Below are 25,875 nucleotides of genomic sequence, written 5' to 3'. Positions count from 1 at the left end.
AAAGTCCGAGTCAAAGCCAGGGCTAGGTAGATTGACCTGTTTGAGCTCCAGCATCACATATCCCGAATACTGCTGGGTGATGGCACTAGTGCTCTCCAGATACATTGGGTTCAGCAGCTCTGTGTTCTCTTTTTTTTTTGGTTTTTGGGCCGCACCCGTTTGACACTCAGGGGTTACTCCTGGCTATGTGCTCAGAAATCGCCCCTGGCTTGGGGGAACCATATGGGACGCCGGGGGATCGAACCGCGGTCCGTTCCTTGGCTAGCGCTTGTAAGGCAGACACCTTACCTCTAGCGCCACCTTCCCGGCCCCAGCTCTGTGTTCTCAAGCCCCTTCTCTTCTAGAATACCTGGCACAGTGGCTCAGTACTGGAAGACGGCTCAAAGGCTGCAGGGCATGGTCTAATGCAGGGGACCCTGATTCGATTCCTGGCACCAGAGGGTGCTTTAAGCACAGAGCTAGGAGGGCCCCCTCATCATGGAGCTGGATGTGACCCAAGGGAAAAAAAAAAGACACCAAACCCCCTCACAAAAGCCAAAAAGCAAGAGCAACAATAAAAAAGGAACCTTTTCCTTCTAATTGACTTAAATGGTTTACTTACCATAGTCAAAGAGATCAAATAATGCTTGAAAAGCTGGATCAGATTCTGTCTGCTCTAATATATCTTGTATAACTTCTTCAGACATGTGGATTTCGTTCTGTAAAAAGGGAAACAAACCTATCAAATCATTTAATACCAACAAAATATTAAGGACTAGTCAGTAAGTCACACTGTATTAGACCAACATTTTGCACTGGAATATGATTACGAGCTTAATGGCTGGAGAATGCAGATAAAAAGCCTGGACTGAAAATGGATCCTAAAACAGTATATAAAATAAACGATTTAAAGACATTTTTTCTTTGTTTTGGGTCACGTCCTCTCCAGTAGTCCTGTGGGCCACATATTGCATTTGTTCCCGTTTTGTTTCTTCATTTAAAAATTATATGCAGTGTGTATGGGAATTTGTTCATAGTTTTTGTTTTTCTATAGTATGTTCCTCCATATGTCCGAGGGACAGTGAACTGGCCCCTATTTTAAAAGTTTGAGGACCACTGCATACTGACAGGCCACCCTGAGCATTGCTCAAGGGACCATATACATCCAGAGGATTGAAAGTGGTGGCTACATGCAAGGCAAGCACCTTAACTTAAAACGTTAAAATAATGTTAAAAGAGTTTTAGTCAAATTTTCATGTAAACCTGATATACGTAATTTTTTTTATTTGAAAAGGAAAAAAACTTATTACAGAATAAAAAGCACAATCCAGAAAGACAATATAGAAGTAAGGCTTTTGGGGCCGGAGAGATAGCACAATGTGCCTTGCACGTGGATGACCAGGTCGGACCCGGGTTCAATCCCTGGTATCCCAAATGGTATCCCCTGGGTCTGACAGGAGCAATTTCTGAGTGTAGAGGCAGGAGTATCCTGAGCGCTGCCAGGTGTGGCCCCAAATCCCCAAATATATAAACAACAAATAAAAAGAAGTCAAGGCTTTTGCCTTATAGATCTGGCTGGGAGCCAAAAATGAGCTCTGCGCACCCCAGGTATGATCTACAGATTCCTAAGTATTTCAGACCATTTTATCCTATTTGTACAACTACTATTTTTATGGGGGGAGGGGGGAAATCACATCCGGTGGGTGCTTGGGGGATGATATGTGATGGAAGATAGAACCCAGGTGGGCCTCATTCAAGGCAAGCGCTACACATTAGCGCTTACTCTAGCTCAAGGATATATTAACTTTTACTTTTAAATAATGTAATTTACCATTTAAATAAAAATACTAATATTTTCTTTATAATTTTTGAGCCACACCTGGCAGTGCTGAGGGGTCACTGCTGGCAGGTCTGGTGACCACAGGGGGTGCCAGGATTAAATCCAAATCAGGTATATGCAAGGCAAGTGGCCTATCCTATATACTATCGTTCCGACCCCTGTTAATTAACTCTTAGTAATTAAAATCATTTTCTGAATTTACTCTTCAACAATCACTTGAAAAGAAACTAAATACATTCAGTTATAAGTTAGTATAAATAGACTCACACGCCAACCATAGGCATACCTGAAGTCCCAAAAGTTCATCAATTGAAGTTTCTGGTTCAGTGGGATTGCTATCTGTTTGCTTAGGTACTTGAGCAACATTGTTGTCACTACAATGCAGAATGAAAACATTTTTAGCTAGTTCTTAATTAGGCAAAACCAATTAGACAATTTACTCATCTTGAGCTTTGGGGGCCACACCTAGTGGTGCTCAAGGGGTACTCTTATCTTTGTGCTCAGAGAGGGTCACTCCTGCAATGCTTGGGAATTTAACATGTAGTCAGACCATCATTGCTCTGGCTCCCAATTAGATATATGAAACACAGAGCTTACCTGGTTAGAAATTTATTAATGTTTTCTGCAAGCTTTTCTTGAAGAGATTTGTTGCTGAGTATTTTTTCTCGTGCATTTTCAATAACCATTTGCTAAAGAAGAAAACCAGTATCAGCAAAAGGAATCACTGTTATACAGGAAAAATTAATGAAAGCTAGATAGTTTTGAAATTTAGCAGCCAATCAAAAGTTTTGTTGGCTCACTTCTTATCACCACTCAAACACTTTTGTAACTGTTTTCCTACATCCTTTGATTCTGCTCACTGATTGCAGAACAGTAAGTTCCAAACAATGGCTTTTCATGTAAGGTTTACAATAATCTGGTTTTTTGTCTGTCTTGTTTTTTGGGCCACACCTGGTCGAGCTCAGGGCTTACTCCTGGCAGGCTCAGTGATCACAGAGGATCCAACCTAGGTCTATATAAGGTCAGCAGCATCCAAGCAAACAGCCTACCCACTACTGTGCTATTGTTCTGGCCCCAGGATGATTATAATAATAATAATGACAATAATAATAATCTATTTCCAGTAAAATGCTCTATTAAGCTGAATAATTTGGCAACAATTTTCTTAAATGTGATTCTTCCTTGTAGCTTTTTACACAAATAATTGTGATTGAACTGTACTGAACCTTGGTTACTCTGTCCCGAGGCAGATCTAATAAACTTAAGGGAAACACTTAGACATGCACACTATGCACACACTTCTGTACTTGTCAATATTTAAAATACAGGGGAAAAAGTACACAAAATGTAAATTTGGGGAAGCTCACTTACTTTTTCAACTGCGAAAGCATTTGGATCCTGGAAATTTCTTATTGTTGAATGAGGCCCAGATAAAGTGATACCTTTCCTTTGTGATTCACTGGAACACATTTTAAAAGACTGCTTTTTAACTACTGTAACAGATTCCATGTAATTATTAATTATCTATATAAATATAAATCCTAAGATCACAGTAGAGCAGACATTTTTTAGGTGGTGGGAATGAAAAGCCTTTACAAACTGGAATTCAGAACAAATTTGAGGACTAACTCTAATCACTTAAATTTTTTGTTTTTGGCTATACTCAGTACTTACTCCTGGCTCTGCACTTATGATCATACCTAGGGGACTATATGGGGTGCTGGGGGTCAAACCCGGGTCAGAGACATGCAAGAGAAGCACCTTCCTTGCTGTACTGTCTTTCCAGCACTAAATCACTTAGCAATTTAATCTATGAGAAAAGATTATGCACATTATTGGATTTCTAAAAGAACCAAAATACTGAAATATATTTAAAATTAGGATATCTACAAACATTAGATATTGGAGTTACTTTACATTTTATGTGGTTAAATGGACAAGTATGAAACAAAGAAGACCGAGGTTGTTGTCATACACCTGTAAAATCACTTTTTTACTTTCACCTTTGCTTTCTTTTTTTTCTTTTCTTTTTTTGGTTTTTGGGTCACATCCAGCAGCGCTCAGGGGTTACTCCTGGCTCCACGCTCAGAAATCGCTCCTGGCAGGCTTGGGGGACCATATAGGATGCCGGGATTCAAACCACCGTCCTTCTGCATGCAAGGCAAATGCCTTACCTCCATGCTATCTCTCCGACCTCTACTTTCACCTTTTCTAAGTTAATTAGCACAAATACCCTTAATTACATCAATCCTCAGGTGATGTTAAACCCTGGCTAATAAAAATGGCAGGGAAAGCAGCAGAGAAAAGATTGGCTGGCTCAGTAAGATCCAAAAGGCTGCTTGACACTCCCTGGACAAATTATACTTTTCTCCTAATTCCGTCTGGTTTCTTGTGTGCCACTCCTTGGTGCCAACCCATCCCTTCCAGCACAAAAACGAACATGCGAATATCGCAAATTGCAAGTGGCTGAAAGGTGCAGGTGCAGGTGCAGACATCAACCCTGGGAAACAAGCCAACCATCGAGCCCCAGAATTGCCCTCACAGAGGTCAGCCTCCTCAAAGGAGGTGCAAAAGAATGGCAGTTGAGAAAACAGGAACAAAACAACAACAATGTAAAGAATGTGTCATACTCTGCAGTCTTAGGCCAGCATGGTCCCTAGCCAGCGATGTGGGAAGTAGTGGTGGTGTCTGACTCTAAGCTCACACTCATGTTCCACAGCCACAGCCCCAGGGAAAGACTTGTTTGGGGGCAATAATCAGTGGTGCCAAGGATTAAAACTAGAACTCCTACATATGAAGCAAATGTTCTAGCCCTGGGAAAAATCTCCCTGTTCCCAGAAAAATAAATAAAAAACTAAGCTCTTTGTTCTGAGTTTTCAAACAGAGATATATGGACTAAGGAAACAAAGACTTTTGCTCAAGAAATAACTCCAGGGGCCGGAGAGATAGCACAGCGGTGATTGCCTTGCAAGCAGCTGATCCAGGACCTAAGATGGTTGGTTTGAATTCCGGTGTCCCATATGGTCCCCCATGCCTGCCAGGAGCTATTTCTGAGAAGATAGCCAGGAATAACCCCTGAGCACTGCCAGGTGTGGCCCCAAACCAAAACAAAACAGAACAAAAAAACAAACAAAAAAAGAAATAACTCCAGAGACTGGAGCAGTGGCACAGTGGTAGGGCATTTGCCTTGCACGTGGCTGACTAGGAAGGACCTCAGTTCAATCCCCTGATGTCCTATAAGGTCCCCCAAGCCAGGAACAATTTCTGAGTGCACAGTCAGGAGTAACCTCTGAGCATCAGTGAGTGTGGCCCAAAAACCCAAACCAAACCAAACAACTGAAAAAGTTCCCATCAATTGATTAAATACATACCCAAGGCCTTAAATCATGCTGTCTATATTCATTTAAACATACTGCCAATGAAGTGTAGCCATTATTTTGAGACCTGATCTAACTAAAGGAAGGTCACAATGTGGAAATGAGGGATGGGGGTGGGGGAAGTGTTTAGAATAAACAGTGTCAAGAACTTTCCCAAGCTTGTTATCTATATATCTACATCTATATTTTACAACCCAAGTATCTTAGGATATCAAAGGTGTTTGGAAACTGACATTTACCTTTTGCGTCTACCAGGAGACATTAAACTGGCATGATTTTTCTTTTCTTGAGGACCAGAAATGATATTTAAAGTTTCTCCAGCTGTATTTCAGAAAATAAAGTAAGTTAAGAACACTGACTGGTTTTCTAAACATCAGCTTTTTTTTTCTTCTGGTTTTTGGGCCATACCCGGCAGTGCTCAGGGGTTACTTTTGGCTCTGAGCTTGAAATCACTCCTGGCAGGTTTGGAGGACCATATGGGATGCCAGGGAAGAACTCAGGTCTATCCTGGGTTGGCCATGTGCAAGGCAAACTCCCTACTGCTGTGCTATTTTAACTTTGGCATTTCTTGATGGCAATTTCAGATTAAATTCAGCTAGCATATATCTAATGCCAAGTGCCCACGTTGATGGTACTATAGATGACAGTAAAAAAAATAAACATAGGGGGTCAGAGCAATAGCACAATGGGTAGGGAGTTTGCCTTGCATTCAGCCAACCAAAGGTTCTATCTTTGGCATCCCATATGGTACCCCAAGCCTGCCAGGAGTGATTTCTGAGCCAAGAGCCAGGAGTAACACATGAACACCACTGGGTGTGGCCAAAGATAAGCAAGTAAATAAATAAAACCACTATAACTTGAGGCTGTACAACAAACATACAAAATATAGTGTCAATTAAAGACAAAAACATGGTAGTCTAAAATTCACCTACACTATAAATGCTTCTTTTTATTAATTATTTTTGGGAGGGCCTCTCAAGGTGGTCAGAGGGCCTGAGGGTCCCAGCAAGTAAGAGTGATGAAAAGGATCACCAAGGTCACTCCGACAATACATGGGAACTCTATGTCTAAACCAAGTGGTGTTCAGGTGGTCATGCAATCCTGGAAACAAGACTGAGTTAGGGAACATGTCCTGCATTTCCTGGCCTCTGAAGCTTATTACAACAATACCTTTCAACCACTATTGGAAGGACTGTTGCCAGCCCCCAGGTATGGAAATGCTGAAAGGCCTACTACTATGATTAACTCATTCATTTGTTCTTTACCATCATGTGTTTTCAATGTAATTTCAACTAACAACAAACTAGATATAACAGATTATGTCTGGGGCTGGATATCAATAGCAATAGTGGGCAGTGGGTGTGCAATAGCATTGTGGGTAGTGTTTGCCTTGCATGCGACCAACCCAGGTTGGATCCCTGGCATCCCATATAGTCACCTAAGACCTGCTGGGAATGGCCAAAAACCAAAACAAACAAAAGTCTGTTTTTTATTCCCCACACCTGGTGGTGCTCAAAGCTTATTCTGATATTCTGAGTTCTGTGCTCAGGGATCGCTCCTGGCAGGCTTGGGAAACCAAATGGGAGAGCCCAGGATCAAACCCAGGTAGACAATGTGCACGGCCAATGCCCTACCTACAATACTATAGCTCTTGCCTTAAGTTTTCCTTAGCTCTAAAATGATGTATATGCAGGAATGTAAAGAATTCCCCCTTCCATTTTTGGGGGTCACACCCTGCAGCGTTCAGGGGTTACTCCTTGCTCTGTATTCAAAAATTGCCCCAGGCAAGTTAGGGGGACCATATGGGATGCTGGGATTCGAACCACCATCTGTCCTTTTTCGGCTGCATGCAAGTCAAAAGCCCTACCGCTATGCTATCTCTCTGGCCCATTATTTCCTTTATTTTTCTTACTCTCTTGGGTTCAAACTCAGTAGTTCTTAGGGCTTACTTCTGGCTGACCTCCTGGAAGAACTTGGGGGAACTTATTTGGGGCTGAGGATATAATGTGGGTCAGCCACAAGTAAGGCAAGAAACCCTACTGGCTATCCTATAGCTCCTGCCTTGGATTTAAGCACATACAGATGGAGGCAAAATGGATAAAAATATTCCTTCATTCAAGAAGTAGACTAGCATGACCAACAGTAAGCAGCAGGTAAAATATGGACAAGCACCACAAGGGCTACTTTTAGTTAAAAAAAAAAAAAAGAAAAGAATAGAGCCCAAAGTTGTGCTTTATTTAGAAAAATCCCATATTAGGGGCTGAAGAGATGGATGGTGGTTCAAATCCCGGCATTCCATATGGTCCCCCTAGCCTGCCAGGAGTGATTTCTGAGCTTAGAGCCAGGAGTAACCCCTGAGCGCTGCCAGGTATGATAAAAAACAAACAAATAAAAGAAGAAAAATCCCATATTAAAAATGCCTGGTTTTTTGGGCCCGGAGAGATAGCACAGCGGCATTTGCCTTGCAAGCAGCCGATCCAGGACCAAAGGTGGTTGGTTCGAATCCCGGTGTCCCATATGGTCCCCTGCGCCTGCCAGGAGCTATTTCTGAGCAGACAGCCAGGAGTCACCCCTGAGCACTGCCGGGTGTGGCCCAAAAACCAAAAAAAAAAAAAAGAAAAAAGCCTGGTTTTATTGTTTTGGAGCCACCTAACTATGTTCACCATGTGGAGTGCTGGGGATTGAACGCAGGTCATCCAAATGCAAGCCAAGCACCCTATGGAAAATGTCCCTAAGTCTAGCATGCAAGGCAAGTGTCCTACTACTGTGCTATCACTCTGCCCTCTTACTTGCTGTTCTATTGCTCTAGCCCTTAACCTGTTTTATGAAAAATTTTATAAGTAAAAATTTACTCCAAAGTTTTACTCCAAATTTTTTATTCCAAAAATCTTGATTAAAAAGAGAATTAGCATAAAACTTAATCTTACTGTTCACAGTGTCCTGAGACTGTGAATGGTTGACCACAACAAAATTTGACCTTAATGGAGTTGAAATCTGCCCAGCTGGCCGAGTAAAAACTTGTGCAGCTGTTAATGGAGAAGCAGCAAACTGTTCTGGAAGACAAGGTAAAGGCAGCAACTCAAAACTGCTAGGCACTGTTTGAGACGCAAGTCTTCTCTGTCGTTTGATCTCAGCGATTCCATTTCTTGTGCGGGCTGAAACACAACAGTGTTTGAACTGATTCAACATCAGAGGCGGCAGGACATTGTGAAAGAAATCTCATGTTATCTACCCTACATAGTATTGGACAGTTCTATTGTTCATACTGTATGTCAAAGTATCAACCAAGTTCAAGTGATAATATTTTTTGGGGGGGGCCACACCCGTTTGATGCTCAGGGGTTACTCCTGGCTAAGTGCTCAGAAATTGCCCCTGGCTTGGGGGGACCATATGGGACGCCGGGGAATCGAACCGTGGTCCTTCCTTGACTAGCGCTTGCAAGGCAGGCTTCTTACCTCTAGCGCCATCTCTCCGGCCCCTCAAGTGATAACTTTATAAGACAAAACTAAAGTGAGCACTCTTCAGGAAGCTATGAGACCATTTCTTAGTAATTTATACTGATAGCACTTCCAAAAATTACAAAACAGAATGATACTTTAAAAATGAGCCATTTCAGTGCTCGCTTCGGCAGCACATATACTAAAAATGGAATGATGCAGAGAAGATTGGCATGGCTTTTGCACAAGGATGACATGCAAATTCGTGAAGCGTTCCATATTAAAAAAAAAAAAAGTCTCATTTCAACTCAATTCTTTGTAATACATGAAAATACTATTTTGGTTTTTTGGGCCAAATACCCGGTGGCATTCAGGAGTTACCCCTGGCTTGTGCTCAGAAATCCATTCTGGCAGGCTCCAGGTCCGTCCCCAGGTCAGCCGCATGCAAGGCAAACAAACACCCTATTCCTGTGCTATCTCTCTGGCAATACATGAAAATCCCATTTCCTAATATAAGTGCACTTAGATAAGCAGCAGTTTTATTAAATATATACTTAGCACACATGAATTGTTAAAAAGTGTTCATCTGGTACATTTTTTAGTTTAAACAATGTTTGAATAATGTTTATAAACATCATTCATAAAGTTGAACGTGAGGGCCCGGAGAGATAGCACAGCGGTGTTTGCCTTGCAAGCAGCCCATCCAGGACCAAAGGTAGTTGGTTCGAATCCCGGTGTCCCATATGGTCCCCCGTGCCTGCCAGGAGCTATTTCTGAGCAGACAGCCAGGAGTAACTCCTGAGCACAGCCGGGTGTGACCCAAAAACCAAAAAAAAAAAAAAAAAAAAAAAAAAAAAAAATAAAGTTGAACGTGAATACTGACCTCTCTGATTAGCAGCAAACCCTGGAGAATTTTGCATGCTCCTAGCAAATAAAATAATGTAATTAACAACTATAAAATTAGTAGCTAAGATATACTTTTATTTAATTAGATATAGACTTGAGATAATTATGACTTAAAAACAATTTATTTAAAAAAGCAATTTATGGCGGTCGCTTCGGCAGCACATATACTAAAACTGGAACAATCCAGAAAATGTTAGCATGGCCCCTGTACAAGGATGACATATAAATTCATAAAGTGTTAAATAAAAAAAGAAAAAAGGAAAAGCAATTCATGTTTTTGGCACATACAAAAAGACAATTATTTAGTGAGGTGTGGACAACAAATTTTGGAAGGGGGGTTTGGATCACAACCTGTGGTCAGGTGTTACTCCTGGCTCTGCATCCTGGAGGGCTCAAGAGACCAAATGAAACCGTAGATCAAACCCAGGATGGTGGCATGCAAGGCCCTACCCATTGTACTATCTCTTCAGTTCTAAATTTTAATTTCTTTTTTTTTTTTGGGGGGGTGGGGGTCACATTCGGCAGCGCTCAGGGGTTACTCTTGGCTCTATGCTCAGAAATTGCTCCTGGCAGGCTTGGGGGATCATATGGGATGCTGGGATTCGAACCACCGTCCATCTGCATCAAAGGCAAATGCCTTACCGCTATGCTATCTCTATGGCCCCTAAATCTTAATTTCTTTTTTTTTTTTTTTTGTTTTTGGGCCACACCCGGCCGTGCTCAGGGGTTACTCCTGGCTGTCTGCTCAGAAATAGCTCCTGGCAGGCACGGGGGACCATATGGGACACCGGGATTCAGATCAACCACCTTTGGTCCTGGATCGGCTGCTTGCAAGGCAAACACCACTGTGCTATCTCTCCGGGCCCTAAAAACACACACACACACACACACACACACACACACATAATTTTAATAATCAATTTATATTCAATATATTCAATATATTCAAGAAATCCTGCTTTTACCTAATTTGTCTAGGAAAAATTTATCCAATTCTCAAAGGAAAAGAAAAATAAATATACTGGATTCGACTGTACAATAAAATGCCCCATCTACCTAGAAAATATGTCAAAAAGTCAATCAACAAGAGTCACAGAAACTGAGCCAGAGGATAGTACAAAGTAAACTAAAATGAAAACAACAAAACAAGGTGCCGGACATTCTGGTAAATTTAAAATATAAACCTTTTGAAGGGAAGGGGCTTACCCATGGTGAAGGGAAGGGGACCATATGGGATGAAGATCAAATCCTAGTCTGTCACTTCAGTCCCTAATAATATACATCCATTATTACCTGATCTGAGAAAGTGTGTGGTCTAACTTCTTCCACAAAGATGACATTATTGCTGGGACATCATTTGTTGTTTCTAAATCAAAAGAAAAAGTTTCTTAAGAAATCAAATTAGAAAAAACATTTTATTTGAATGAAGTTAAGAGAAAACCAATAATTAAACTTCACTCAGTCATTGACAACAAAACAGATGAACCAAACTTCTACTTCTTTGGTCTATTTGATATCATTTGATACCTGAAAACGAAATAGAAAAAATAATGGAGGCTGGGGAGATAAGCTCCAAGGATTTTGCATGTGCATACCCAAAGCAGTCCCTTGAGCACTGATAGGCATAGTCCAAACAACCCCATCCTATCCAAAAATTTTCTGATTCATAGCGATGATAATAAAGGCAATGTAAATTCCAGAATATGAAAGTTGGTATGCATATGCTTCATGTCTAAGTCAATGATTCTCAGCAGCTCCCTTAAAAAGTGTCATCTGTAACTATACTTAGAATTATAGGTAAAATTTCTGAGGTCAGATACTTTTTAGACTGTGCTCTTACAGGTATAAGACGTGAAATTCATAAGATATTTAAAATCTTGGGCCTAGGAGACAGCACAGCAGGTCGGGCAAGTGGTTGACCAAAGTTTGATCCTGGTATTCTGATTCCGAGTCCTGCCAGGAGTGATCTCTGACACTACCCAAAAACAAAACAAAAAAGGCACAGCCAGGAGAGCAATGAAATTTTTTTCTCTGGAATGGAGGTAGGCCAAATAAGGTGAAACCAATACCCCTTTTTAGTTTATGTGCTGAGATAAAACATGAAAGCACTAAGCACAGAACTAAAGATGGCACTCAGTGTTACTTAATATTATCATTTTATGCTAATTCTTTAATGTGGTAAGTGATATTCGAATATATAAAAACTCTTTTTCCTAACAGATAACTTAGAAAAGGGTCCTCATCCAGTTTGTTGTATTCCTGAACCAGGCTGAACACAAATAGCCCAAGTATATAGAACCAGAAGAATAAAAAAACTTTACAGAAGACAGCAGTGACTGCTCATTATGATAAATGCTATATAAAAGGAAAAGAACGGGCCGGCGAGGTGGTGCTTGAGGTAAGGTATCTGCCTTGCAAGCACTAGCCAAGGAAAGATCACGACCATGGTTCGATCCCCCGGCGTCCCATATGGTCCCCACCGCAAGCCAGGGGCAATTTCTGAGCGCTTATAACCCCTGAACATCAAACGGGTGTGGCCCGAAAAACCAAAAAAAAAAAAAAAAAAAAAAAAAAAGGGAAAACATCTAAACCTGAACTCTTACCTTTTGCTTTCATAGCTACGTATTCATTCAAAATTGTTGTCAGGTTTTTTCCAAATAAGGACTGAAAAAAAAAATCATGCTTTACCAAAATGATACAATAGTACAACAATTTTCTAAAATAAAATATTTACCTATATTAGTAAAAGAGCTGGAATGCACACTAGCTAAAAAGGATAAAGAGGTGCTGGGAGAGAGCTCCACAGGTTCAGTAAAGCTTCTACAAGCAGGAGGCCTGGTGTGTCTGATCCTCAACACCACTAAGTCTTCCCAACTCAAGAGAGCAGTTTCTCAAATTCGATTTCTGAGTGCAGAGCCAGGAGTAATTCCTGAGCACCGCTGGGTGTGGCCTAACAACCAACCAATCAATCAATCAATCAATAAATAATAAAGTTAAAAAAATAAAAAGATGACTAGATAAAAATACCTTCTATATTTATTAGAAGTAAGCAAAAAGCTGGGTTGGTATAGAAAACCTCAGACAGTTGATTCTGCCTAAGTAACAAATTAAGGACCAGAGCGATAGCCCAGCAGTAAGGCATTTGTCTTATATGCGGCCAATGCAGGACCGTTGCTGGTTCAAATCCTGGCATCCCATATGGTCCCCCGAGCCTGCCAGGAGTGACTTCGGGGCACAAAGCCAGGAGTAATCCCTGAACACCGCTGGGTGTGACCTCTCCCAAAAAGTATGGTAACAAATTAAGACTTAAATATCGCTGGAGCGATAGTATAGCAGTAGGGCATTTGCCTTGCATGCAGTCAACCCCAGATTGACTCCAGTTTGATTCCTGGCATCCCATAAGGTCCACGGAGCATGCCAGGAGCAATTTCTGAGCACAGAGCCAGGAGGAACCCAAACGCTACTGGGTGTGACCCAAAAAAGTAAAAAAAAACAAAAACAAAAACAAAAACAAAAAACCCAAAAAGACAAAAGAAAAGACTTAAGTAACAAATTAATAAATTAGGATTGATTTCTTTTCTCTCTTCCTCACTCCCCTCTTCTCAGCTTTATCATGAGGGTCTTAGCCACAAGAACCAATCGAACTCTTCCCAAAGGTCTTCACTTCCAATGATGATAAAACTAGGGGGCTTAGGGATTCAACAAATGAATTTTCGAAGTGACAATACTTAACCCTAATCACAAAACACATAAGCTTAGGACAAGTACTAATGAGACTAACTAGACAGGAGGATGCTATCAAGAAACTGATTCTCAGTGACAAATTTGTAATAGTAGCTTTGGCATAAACATGATTATGAAAGGAGTTAGCCTTCTCTGGCTCTTTCTATCTTTTTCATCCAGGAACATACACCATCCAATATACTGAGTTGATAGCAAGATTCTGGTCAATGTAAGAAACAAATCACTCACCAATAAGCAGGCTGGAATCAAACCATCATCTGTACAGTGTTCGGCATATTCTTTTAAATTTGAACTTTCCAAAATGAAAGTCTGGCAGGTAGAAGTGAGGTTTTCTTGTTGTAAATAACCTAAAGAATAAGGAAATTTAAATGACTTTAGTCAACTCTCAATTTTTGAAAAATACTGTTAGAAATGAGAATGTGTTCATATCACAATGGAACCTTGGATGACAAAGTTGCCCAGAAACACCAGTTTGTGCTGCAATACAAAGAAGAATTCATAAAACAGATGGCTATATGGTGGAAAACAACTTTTTGTTTTGTTTTTGGGCCATACCCAGCAGCGCTCAAGGGTTACTCCTGGCTCTGTGCACAGGAGTGAACCCTGAGTGCAGCAGAAACAAACAAACAAACAAACAAACAATAAAACAAATGAAAACACACTCAACTTAATTAGTATTAGCAAAATGTAAAATACAAACCACAGAGGCTATGTTGAAGTATAGCACAGTGGGTAGGGCATTTGTGCAAACAACCGGGTTCAATTCCCAAACCCTGGCATCCTAGATGGCCCAGCCTGCCAGGATAAATATTGAGCACAAAGCCAGGAGTATCTCTTGAGAGCCGCTGAGTGTGGCCTCAAATAAAACCAAACCAAACCACAGAAGCCAATTTAAATGCACTAGGACAATGATGGCTAACGTTTTTGAGTGCCGCACAATGCCCGATCCTCCCAATGCCAGTCCGGCCCTGTTGCCAGGTGAGCTGCAAAGCAGACACTGGCACACTCGCCTACTGCCATGCCGCATATCTTAATTGCGGATCCCTTCCCGAGTGCCAGCTGCAAGGCCTTCGCGTGTCACTGCTGGCACACGTGCCATAGGTTTGCCATTGAGGCACTAGGATAGCTAGAATTTTCAAAGACAGGATTCTAGATCTTGGTGATAACCTAGAGAATCAGCATGTTTCATATGGGTAACCTCATATAAAGAGAACATGATTCACTTCCTTTGGAAAGTCACTTTTCAAGGACTCAAAAGATATTACAAACAGAACTTTAAGTGACCAAGCAATTCAACTCTTAAGTACATTTGTGGGAACTGAAACTATATTAGAACCACACTTACATAGAAATGCTCACAGCAGCATTTTTTGTGATAGCCAAAAAATAGAAATCAACCAAAGTCCAGCAATGGACAAAACATGATACGTCTACAAAATAGAACATTATTCAGGTACCAAAAGGAATTACCCTTATACAGAATATATTTCAGGGCCACATTGTTTACAACTCCACTTACATCAGATAGAGGAAACAATTCCAGAGTCAAGTTATAGTTGTGAGAGGACAAGAGGGAGAAAACCAGGTAATAACTGTTAACAAGCCTGGAGTGTCTCCTGGCAGTGATGGGAATTATCTGGGGTGTGGTGACCACTGTACATATTGTGAACATACTAGAAACATTAAGTTTTACCATTTTTGATATGCAGATATCAACTTAAAAAGATATCAAACATTCCTCTTTTTGCCCTGCAGCCCAATGTTCTTCCTTGCCTTCTGTCCTGCACTTTCATCAAACAAGTCTTTCAATTCTGTAAAGAAACAAATGTCCTCATTTCAAGATCTTTCTATAATCCTTTTACTTGGGGAGCTTATTTATAACGGGAGTTTCAAAGTGCCAATCAACCCACTACTTGGAATTTCTTGGGGCTTAAATCAGGTGGTGGTAAGAAATCCAATTCCTTAGACTTAAATTTCCACCAGACCAAGTATTCATATGCTAAAACTTCAGAGGAGTAGAAACTTTTCAAAGAGAACAAAGAACATATTTATTATGTATAAGTTAATAGTGCATTTTTCTCAATAAGATCCCATATGGTTCCTAGAGCCCAACCAGGAATGATCCCTGAATGCAGATTCATAAATATTTTTGAGCACTCGGCTGACCCAGACGGACTGCAGTTTGATCCCCTGGCATCCCATATTGTCCCCCAAGCCAGTAGCAATTTTGAGCGCAGAGCCAGGAGTAAACCCTGAGCATCACCAAGTGTGAACCCCCATCTCCCAAAAAAATAAAAAAATAAAAAAATTTTTGGGGTCACACCTAGCAGCACTCAGGGATTACTCCGGCTCTATGCTCAGAAATCGCTCCTGGCAGGCTCGGGGGACCATATGGGATGACGGGATTCGAACCACCATCCTTTTGCATGCATGACAAACACCCTATCTCCATGCTATCTCTCCAGCCCAAGAACTATTTTTGAGTACTGCTAGGCATGGCCTCAAAATAAAACATAAAATAAAATCTGCAATAGCATATATTATAAAATTATGTAAGTGCACATAACAGGTGTGTCGAAAGGTCACATACAGGTGTGTTGATAAGTGTGTTGTACTTGGATCAACTCAGATTTGATCCCTGACATCCTATACAGTCCCTGAGTTAAGGAGATGATTCCTGAGTGCAAAGCCAGGAGTAACCCCTGAACATTGCTGGGTGTAGCCCCAAACCAAACTAAACCAAACCATCCAATGTGATACTTCACCATACAAATTAACCATTTTACCTGACTGTAACTCCTGTCTCCCCCTTACCTTTGGTAACAACTAATCTGTACAGCCAGTGGCTTTGATCTGTTATAGGTCCCCATTCTGTATGCCTGTGATCAATTCTTTGCCTTGCCCATACTCTGCAGTGTAGGAAAGGAAAGCAGATTCCATTTAGGAAGTGTATGCTAAAATTCAGGTTGGAGTTTCTGGCTGGTTAATTACCAGGAGGAGGATGGAGGGCAGCTGGAAGAAGATACTTCTTTCTTCCATAGGATCAGCTTTGGAAAAATCTTGAGACTGTTGGTCTCTCATCAGACTCCTTTCCATCTTGCATGAAGTGAATCTGCAAGCTACTCAGTAGAAACCTTTGATTACCTCTGTAAACAACTTACTCATTAACTCCCTTGTGAAAGCTCAAGCTAAAAAGGAACAAATCTATTCAGTCTAAACAACGTCCTGGACTCTTCAATACAACCTACAAAAATGCTTCCACTTACACATAAACCCCTAAAGAGTCTTTTTTTCTGGGCAATTGGAGAGCTGGGGAAGTGTGCTGATGGAGATAGCTAAAGTGGCAGAGAATCTGGCTAATATGGATCCTGAGTTGGATTCTTGATGGCACATGCTCCCCAGAGCACCACCCCAGTGCTTCTGCTAAATTCTCCCAGGTGAGGATGCAATTCAAAAAGAAAAAGGAGATAGCATGGAGGTAGGGCGTTTGCCTTGCATGCAAAAGGACTGTGGTTCGAATCCCAGCATCCCATATGATTCCCCCCAGCCTGCCGGGAACGATTTCTTGAGCTAGAGCCAGGAGTAACCTGAGCACTGCGGTGTGACCAAACCCCTGCTCCAAAAAAAGGAGGGGTCAGGTACTTACTTTGCATGCAGTCAATTCCCAATACCACATATGGTTCCTCAAGCACTGGTAAGACCTGAGCAGAGCCAGAAATAGACAATCAACACTGTGGGTATGGACCCCATTCCACCCCACCAAAAAAGGGAAGAAAATATAAGTCTAAGGGACTCCACAAATTCTTGAAAGCTGTTCAATAATCACAGGTTAAAAGTAAGTTTCAGGGGGCTAGGGTGGTGGCATAAGTGGTAAGGCATTTGCCTTGTGCACAATAGCCTAGGATGGACCATGGTTCGATTCCCAGGAGTCCCACATGGTCCTCCAAGCAAGGAGCGATTTCTGAGGCATAGCCAGGAGTAACCCCTGAGCGTCAGTCACTGGGTGTAGCCCCAAACAAGTTTCAGGGAATAGAGTGATAAGGCAGCAGTAGGGTGCTTGCCTTGCAGGTGGCTGAATTAGGATGGATCTGGGTTTAATTCCCTGCATCCCATATGATCACCCAAAGCCAGGAACGACTTCTGAGCAAATAGCCAAGAGTAACCCGAGAGTCACTACATGTGCACATGTGGCCCAAAATATTAAAAAGGGGGGGGGGGCTGGAGTGATAGCACAGCAGCAGGGTGTTTGCCTTGCAAGTGACCAACCCAGGAGAGACAGTGATTCAAATCCCAGCATCCCATATGGTTCCCCATACCTGCCAGGAGTGATTTCTGAGCACAGATCCAGGAATAACCCCAGAGTGCTGCTGGGTATGGCCCAAAAAAACAACAAAATAAAAAACGACAGAAGAGTAAGTTTCAGTTTGGGAAGATGAAATAGTTCTAAAGGAGGGTGATGGTTACAGAGCATTATGAATACTTAATATGCATGTCTTGCATGTAGCCAATGGAATTCAAACCCCAGGAACACATGTGGTCCCCTGTCATGTCCTGCCAGGAGTGATCCCTAAACAAAGAGCCAGGAGTAAGCCCTGAGCACAGTCCCAAAACAAAAACAAAAAAGAAATTAAACTATGGGAGGTATGGGGTGTGTGAGTCCAGAGATGACTGAGAGCACCTAACTTCCAAACACTATTAATCCTAATAGCAATACTACTGGGGGTCCCAAGTACCACAAAAAAGTGTGCAATCTCTGAGCACAACCAAGAAAAGTGTGCAACTACTGGTATGTGCTAAGTGCAAATTGTGTGCTAAGTGAATGCAACCTCCAGTTGCTTAATCAAGACCCTTGAGATGGGGGAAATATTGAGTCCTAAAGAGAGAAATTTTCTATCATATGAATTTGACACCTCTTACATTCTAAGCACCCCCAAAATTTGGTGACAGAAAACTACGAAGAAAAGGACCGAGGGTTTTTAAGATAGGGAGTGGGCACTGGTCGGAGAATCCTAACAAAATATTTAATATTTTAAGGCGCTAGACTTTGAAATAAGTTATGCTTTACATTCTGTTGACCTGGGTTAAACACCTGAGCACTGCACATGGTCCCCCAAACATCACAGTAATGACTCTTGTATGCACAGCCAGGAGCAGCATCTCTATGTGGTCCAACCTTCACCTCTCATAAAACAATATCAAGCTAAAATAAAGATAAGACTAACAAGTGTGGAAATTCTTTTAGTCTTTGCACAACCAAAATTCCTTCTACTTTTGAGTAATTTAGGAAGGTATATTTAAAAGCAAGAAATTCCAAGATTACAAAAGGCCATAACAATGGTTCTGGGGTAACAAAGAGGAGGCATATGACTGGGGTGATGAAAAGGAAAACCAATAGAAAACAACTTTAAGAAATAGTGATTTGTCAGATAGATACGATAGGAATATTAAGGTACTTGCCTGTGCATGGAGGACCTAGGTTTGTTGTCTGGCACCATATAAGGAAATTTGCTAGTATGGCATCAACTCCCAAGAAAGAAACAACTAGGCTCTCTTCAATTAAAAAAAATACCTAGGAATTCAAATAGCGTGGCCAGTTGGAGAAGTCATATGTGAGTGTAAAACATTCTAGATGGAAATTCCATTAGTATTCTTTTAACTTTCTTGGGCAGGGGAAGAAGTATCAGGGACCAAACCCAGTCTTTATAATGTGCTCTACCACTGAGTTCTATCACCAGCTCCCATAAGTTGACTTAAAATCAGTGGATCTTGGGGCTGGAAGCACAGTACAGTGAATATGGCATAGATCAACCCCCAGCATTTTTTAAGCATTTTCAACCACTGTGCCTGTGCCGCGAGCGACACACTAGCGTGCCATGAGAAAAATTCCAATTTCATCTGTTACATGCGGCTTCGGCTCACAAATAGACCAATCATTAGATTATTTCATAATACAGTATTATAAAATAATTTGTGTTTATTTGATTCCTATTCAAGAGAATTATTTTATGTATATAGTATGCACAGAGTTAAAAAAATTTTTTTTTAACAATTTCTTTCTTTCTTTCTTTCTTTTTTTTTTTGGTTTTTGGGCCACACCCGGCGGTGCTCAGGGGTGACTCCTGGCTGTCTGCTCAGAAATAGCTCCTGGCAGGCACGGGGGACCATATGGGACACCGGGATTCGAACCAACCACCTTAAGTCCTGGATCGGCTGCTTGCAAGGCAAACGCCGCTGTGCTATCTCTCCGGGCCCTTTTTAACATTTTCTAATGATAGTGTACCTCGTGATTTTTTTTCATGAAAAAAGTATGCCTTTGCACAAAAAGGTTGAAAAACACTGTTCTAAGATTCCTCACAGCCCACCAGGAGTGACTGCTGAGTGCAGAGCCAGGAATAAATGCTGGCAGTGGCCCCCCAAACAAAAACCAACGTCATCAGTGGTTCTTAGGGGGGTAATGGTAGCCTTTACCACATTTTTTCATGGTCACAAGTAGACAGAGGATGGGATCCAACCCCGACAGTTCAGAGATTCTACTCAACACCCTCACCAAGCGCAGGGGCCTCTAATTCCCTGGACCCCAACACCCAAAATGCTGTAGTGGGGGGAGAAAACTGTAGAACTCTACAGGCCAACTACAGGATCGGAACTCAAACACAGAGAAGCTCCCAACACTTGGCAGCAGGAAAGAAAGACCCCGTCAACGTTATCGGCGACAGTCCAAGATCTTCCTGACGTTTGCACCCCCAGCTCTGTACCTCTACCGGCATCAACAAGGCCACTAGCTTTCTCCTCAAATACACGTCTAGGTTCACCAAGACTTCCCGTGCAATTTAGAGAGCAAAGGCAACGGGGGAAGCGGGATGAACAACAGACTTTAATAAGCCCGAGTCACTCGCTTCTTTTAAATGGGTGGTGGAGGAGGCCGGATAGATAGCATGGAGATAGGGCGTTGGCCTTGCATGCAGAAGGACGTTGGTTCGAATCCAGGCATCCCATATGGTCTCCTGAGCCTGCCAGGAGCGATTTCTTTTCTTTTTCTTTTTTTCATGTCAACAAGGTTGAAAGGAGGCACATATCACACCACACAGACGTGTGAAAACCCGACCATCATGCTTAGGAACCAGAAAAAGATCCAATCCTGGAGCGATTTCTGAGGGTAGAAGCCAGGAGTAACCCCTGAGCGCTGCTGGGTGTGACCCTCCCCCGAAAAAACAATGACTAAATAAATGGGTGGTGGAATCACATCACCCTCTTCTTCCTGCAAAACAGCGCTCTGGCACTAGCACGAACCTAGTTCACCCCCTAAATAAAAAGTGGCTCGCCAGGAAAGGGCTCAGCATGAGCACAGATGTGGGGATCACTGACGCCCTAAAGGCAGCCTGGGGCTCCCGATTCCTCCGGGGAGCCAAACAACAGGACCTACGTCCACAGGACCCCAGAAGGAAGGCAGGCCTGGCTCTGGCATCGAGGGAAGTCTGCCCCGCAAGCGTGCGCGCGGGACGGGCATTTTCCTTTTCCTTTTCCGGGTGGAAGGTCTGTGATGATCCCCAAGAAACGACTTCCTCAGGGGGGAGGGCTCCCCCAAAACGTCTGAGCCGTCCAAAGAGAGGGAGGCCGAGTCTGGGGGGCCTCCAGGCGTCTGGAAAGCCCGGGTTTCGAGGCTTGAGCGAAGTCTGTCTTTCCGCTGGCTGTCAGAAGGTCCAGATCTTGAAGAAGGAAGGGGCTGCAAAAGAACGGGGTCCGCCCGCCCGCCCGTCCTGCAAATCCCACTGACCCGCCCGGGCTAGGCCTCAGGCGCTTCTCCCCGGGCGCGCGGAGCGGCCCAGTACAAAGCAAGCTGCAAGACCCCGAGCCACTGCCTGAGCCTGAGCCTGGGCCTGAGCCTGAGCAGGAGACGGGGAGCCACCGCCGCACTCACGCCCAGGCTTCCAGGCTTCCTTCCTTCCTTCCCCACCTCGGGGCGGCCCCTCAGGTCGTGTTGTGTCTCCAAGCGTCTCCCTCGCTCCCTCTTACCCAACACCAGCCGGGCCACGTCGGAAGGCAGCAACATGACCGAAGCCGCGGGAAGAACGGCCGAAGGAGACGAGAGACGAGGCACCACCGCCGCCACAGCTCCAGCGCCGCATCGCATCTCCCGGTCCTAGTCGAGGCGGCGGGCGACGGCGCCGAATCCGCCGCGCTTAGCCCCGCCTCTTTAGCTCCGCGCCAGCCAATAGCAGGCGCCGTCGCTGCTACGCCCGCCTCTTTAGTGCCAATCTAGCCAATCAAAGAGGCAAGGCGCCTCTAGAAACCCGCCTCGGCGCGTCGAGGCGTGACGTCACTTCCGCCCCTAGTCTTCGCTGAGGTTGAAAAAAAAGAAAAGAGGCCCAGGGACGGCTCCGAATGAGCCGCTGTTAGCCCCGCCTCTTCAGCTGCACGTCAGCCAATAACAGGCGCCTTCGCTGCTTGTCCCCGCTCTTTAGTTCCAATCTAGCCAATCAAAGAAGCAATACGCCACTAGAAATCCGCCTCGGCGCGTCGGAGACGTGACGTCACTTCCGCCCCTTGCCCTAGTTGAGTTAAAAAAAGGGCTGCGGCGGGCTCTAAGGAGGGAGCGAACGTTCGTGTCCTCATTGGCCGGCTTGGCGCATGCGCGATGGCTCTGCCCCGCCCACTATTTTGGCGGCGTGAGCGTGGGCGCGCGAGGTGGTGGGAGCGGGAGTGCGAGATTTGGCGCGCCGGGGGCGGAGCGTTCTTTTTTGCCGCTTTCTCGCGCGGGCTTCCCTTAGGCTACGAGGGTCGCGCTTGGGTTGGAACCGGAAGTGGGATTCTGCGCCTTGCGGAGCAGAGCAGCTGCGATCACCTGTGCTGCTTGCAGATAGAAGCTGCCCCCCCCATCCATAGCCGTCCCCGTTTTGGACTCCGTGTGTGAGGCCTGCGGTAGGAGCAAAGATTGCTGCGCCGTCTGGACCCTCCAGATGTTTTCTGCGTAGGTGCCCCGAAGCAAAGCGTCTCTGGCCTCCTCTCTACCTACTCCAAGCCTACACTCAGTGCATTCTTCCAGCTCCTCTTGAATCGCTTCAGCCTGGATTTCCTCTTACAAGTTTCCCCCTCAACTTTGCTCAACAGTGCTCTCTTGCGGATTTAGGCTTGCATCGTGTCCAGATTATGAAATCTCCCTCGTTACCCTTTTATTTTATTTACATTTGGGATGGGGGTTGCCACACCTGGCTCTGCACTCAGAAAGTGCTCCTGGCAGGCTTAGGGGAAACCACATGGGATGTCGGGATTCGAACCCCCGTCCTGCATGCAAGTCAAATGCTTTACCTCCATGCTAACTAGCTGGTTTAAAGCTCATCTGCCTCCCCTACCACTTCCCTCCCCATCATTAGGGTTTGCTTTTTTTTAAAATCGGGATTCATGGATTTAGGCTTAAATTATAATTTCATCTTCTGCAGGAGTTTTGGATTCTGACAGCAGCCCTGTGATCTTCTTTCTCCTTGGATTTTCTTTACCCTGAGATGATTATTGCCCCCCTGACAAGCACTCTTGAAAACTGGTCGCTGCAGTTTTTACTTTAAGTCAAATGTAGGTACAGGTAAGGTACAGATGAGTTAAAAGACATAACGGACCTGGTCATAAAATGCTACAGTAGAGTACAATGATTGTGGTTCTTGGGCAATGCAACTGCTAGCAGGGAGCATCAGCGCAGTTTGAGTAATAAATTCCTTTCCTAGAAAAATACTGACTTTCTAGCCTGGAGGGGGAATGCACTTGAAAGGTACAAAGCTTAGGCTATGGCTCCTGCATATCTAGAGTGTGTTCTGGTACTTTTAACTTTGGCATTTTTAACTTAATGGAAATCTTAACAGTAGGTGAGATCACCCTGGAAGAAAACTGAAAAACCAGGAAGCAAGGATTGTTTTTGTTTTTATTTTTCACGTGTGGGTAGAAGAAGCATCAAAAGATCCTGATGAAAACAAGTGATAGATAATTGCTAACATTTATGTGCTGTGTTTCAATCCCTGTGTTGGCTCTACACTTAAGATATCTTAAAGATTTGAGATAGCCAGGAGTCACTCCTGAGTGCCACCGGGTGTGGCCCAAAAAACAAAAACAAACCAACAAAAAAAGATTTGAGATAGATACACTAGGCTTTCATTCTATGACTGAGAAACTGAGGTTTACGAAGGTGTAAAAACAGTTTGTAAGTGGTGATCCTAATGGTATACCATTTGGTTACAGAGCCAAATATGTGCTACTCTGACCAATAATGTCTGGCATCTTTTTAGGCCCGGATTTTTTTTCTTTCTTTCTTTTTTTTTTTTTTTTTTGCAGAGCTGTAGGCATTATTCTGCAAAAGGATATTAGCTGAGATCTTAAAAGAAACATTGAATTTGCCAATTCAAAGGTTATGTAGAAACGCATATTTTTTTAGTGCCCTCTGGGAGTGGAATCTTTTATGTTTGTTTGACTTGTTTTTTTGAGCCATACACAGCAGTGCTCAGGACTTGGTCCTCACTTTCTTCTCAGGAATCACTCTTGATTCCTTGCAAACAAGCAGCTTCCTTCAGGAACCCTACTTGCTGAAAATTCTCCTGCCCTTACTTAGCACTGGATTAGTATGTTGTTTGAATTCAACTTTATCTGGTAAAACTCTGAACTTTGCTGATTTCTCCCCCTCACCAGGAGTTTTACCTTTATTTGTTTGTTTGTTTTGTTTCGGAGCCACACCCAGACGCACTTAGAAGTTACTCCTGACTCTATACTGAGAAATTTCTCCTGGCAGGTTCTGGAGACCATATGAGAATACTGGGTTTGAATCCTTGTTGGCTGCATGTAATGCAAATGTCCTCGCCATTTGTAGGACCCTTTTATTTTATTTTATTTTATTTCCTTAAATGTCAGTCCTCTAGCTCTTTTCTCAAATTGACATCAGTTCTTTCAGATCTTGATTTTGTTATACCTCCTCAGAGATCTGTTTTCTGCTAGTATGTAAAAAATGATCTCCATTGTTATTTCCTATTAGTAAAGAATCCTTTCACTTTAGTCATCTATTACAATTTGATTTTGGCAGGTGTTTTTGGTTTTTTTTCTTATCGTCCCCCTCCCTCATTAGCTATGACTCCATGCAGGTAGGATTTGTGTTTAGGACAGGGGTCTCAAACTCAATTTACCTGGGGGCCGCAAGAGGCAAAGTCGGGGTGATCCTTGAGTGCAAAGTCAGTAGTAAGCCTTGAACATTGGTGGGTGTGACCCAACAACTAAAGCAAAACAAAGCAAAACAAAAAAAGATTCCTCTAGGGCAGGGCCACACAATGTTGTACAGAGGGCCATTTGCGGCCCGCGGGCTGCGAGTTTGAGATCCCTAGTTTAGGTCATCATTTGTCCAGTAGCTTCTAACAGTTTGTCAAATACAATAGCCCAGAAAGTACCATTGGCATGTTTTGGCATATCCATTTCCTATTCATGTGAATAATATCATATTTCATTTTCTTCAAAGCAGTCTCTGAGAAATGGAACAGGGAGACAGAGCAAAGTTTGGGGATGCCTTTTCCCAGAAGTGTCACATGTTCAGTTACCATGCATATTTTTCAAATCGCAAATAACATCTATAATATTTTTAAGAATAAAGCTGCTGGGCCTGGAGAGGTAGCACAGCGGCGTTTGCCTTGCAAGCAGCCGATCCAGGACCAAAGGTGGTTGGTTCGAATCCCGGTGTCCCATATGGTCCCCCGTGCCTGCCAGGAGCTATTTCTGAGCAGACAGCCAGGATTAACCCCTGAGCACTGCAGGGTGTGGCCCAAAAACCAAAAAAAAAAAAAAAAAAAAAAAAAAAAGAATAAAGCTGCTTACCTGTTTTTTGGATACTGCTGTGGTGTAATATTGTTGACTTATTAGTCAAGAAGGTTAAATTTAGATTAAACAAGAGAGAGGGCAAATTCTAGACAAGGATCAGAAAAATTAAAATGACAGTCCTGTTGTTGAGAGGTTAATGACCAAACTAAAAACACATATCTAGGACCAGAGTGACAGCACAATGATAACACATTTGACTTGCACGTGGCCGACCTTGGACTGACTGAGGGTTTGATTCCCGGTATCCCTTATGGTTCTCCCAGCCTGCCAGGAGCGATTTCTGGTTACAGAGCCAGGAATAACCCCTGAGCATTGACAAGTATGGCCCCAAAACAAAACAAAAAACAAACCAAAACTCAAAAATAAAAAAAGATATTTAATCTGTAATCCGTCATAGTGTTAGTGATAAACTGGTCTGAAGAACAGCCAGTGAATACAGGCGGAGGAAGAATTAGAGCTATTTGCCAAAAGACACATTTGGGGGAGTTTGGGGACCACATAAGGCCATATTCAGGACTTTCTTCTGGCTCTGAGATCGGGAATCACTCCTGTTGGGCTCTGTGGACCACATAGGGTGTCAAAGATTGAACCCAATACATGGACTATTAGATAATTTGCTTTCACAGAGTGTTCAAGAAAAGGAAGAAAGGACTGAAAAGATAGAACAGCATTAGGGTATTTGCCTTCACACTGACCCTAGTTTCATCACCAGTACCATAATGGTCTCTAGTTACTACCAGGTATTATCCCTGAG

The 25,875-nt window shown here is 43.1% G+C and overlaps 2 protein-coding genes, 2 non-coding genes and 1 pseudogene across 4 annotated transcripts in view; 3 read left to right on the top strand and 2 right to left on the bottom strand.

Moving 5' to 3' along the window:
* Positions 1–21,417, bottom strand: part of LOC126016108 (protein NPAT) — a 40,218-nt gene extending 18,801 nt beyond the window's left edge. Inside the window, exons 1-11 of the mRNA XM_049778639.1 lie at positions 21,297–21,417; positions 13,512–13,630; positions 12,143–12,203; positions 10,833–10,905; positions 9,517–9,557; positions 8,124–8,351; positions 5,436–5,517; positions 3,191–3,278; positions 2,417–2,508; positions 2,106–2,193; positions 602–698 (exon numbers count right to left, since the gene is read on the bottom strand). Coding sequence (XP_049634596.1) covers positions 602–698; positions 2,106–2,193; positions 2,417–2,508; positions 3,191–3,278; positions 5,436–5,517; positions 8,124–8,351; positions 9,517–9,557; positions 10,833–10,905; positions 12,143–12,203; positions 13,512–13,630; positions 21,297–21,414 — 1,087 coding nt within the window. The 5' untranslated portion in view covers positions 21,415–21,417. The remainder of the gene's footprint in view (positions 1–601; positions 699–2,105; positions 2,194–2,416; positions 2,509–3,190; positions 3,279–5,435; positions 5,518–8,123; positions 8,352–9,516; positions 9,558–10,832; positions 10,906–12,142; positions 12,204–13,511; positions 13,631–21,296) is intronic.
* Positions 8,812–8,918, top strand: LOC126017106 (U6 spliceosomal RNA). Its single transcript, XR_007498779.1, has one exon. It is a non-coding gene; the product is annotated as a U6 spliceosomal RNA (small nuclear RNA).
* Positions 9,683–9,789, top strand: LOC126017163 (U6 spliceosomal RNA). The gene has a single exon (XR_007498822.1). It is a non-coding gene; the product is annotated as a U6 spliceosomal RNA (small nuclear RNA).
* LOC126016737 (uncharacterized) lies at positions 20,326–20,415 on the bottom strand (annotated as a pseudogene).
* Positions 21,418–22,174: 757 nt separating the features above from the next.
* ATM (ATM serine/threonine kinase) overlaps positions 22,175–25,875 on the top strand; it is a 132,116-nt gene continuing 128,415 nt past the window's right edge. Inside the window, 2 exon segments of the mRNA XM_049778655.1 lie at positions 22,175–22,202; positions 22,721–22,860. The gene's annotated coding sequence lies outside the window, so the exon portion shown is untranslated.

The sequence above is a fragment of the Suncus etruscus genome, chromosome 8 (assembly GCF_024139225.1).
Source record: "Suncus etruscus isolate mSunEtr1 chromosome 8, mSunEtr1.pri.cur, whole genome shotgun sequence".
NCBI classification, from domain to species: domain Eukaryota; kingdom Metazoa; phylum Chordata; class Mammalia; order Eulipotyphla; family Soricidae; genus Suncus; species Suncus etruscus.
Note: the sequence above shows the minus strand (reverse complement) of the source record. Positions and strands in the feature narration are given on the sequence as shown.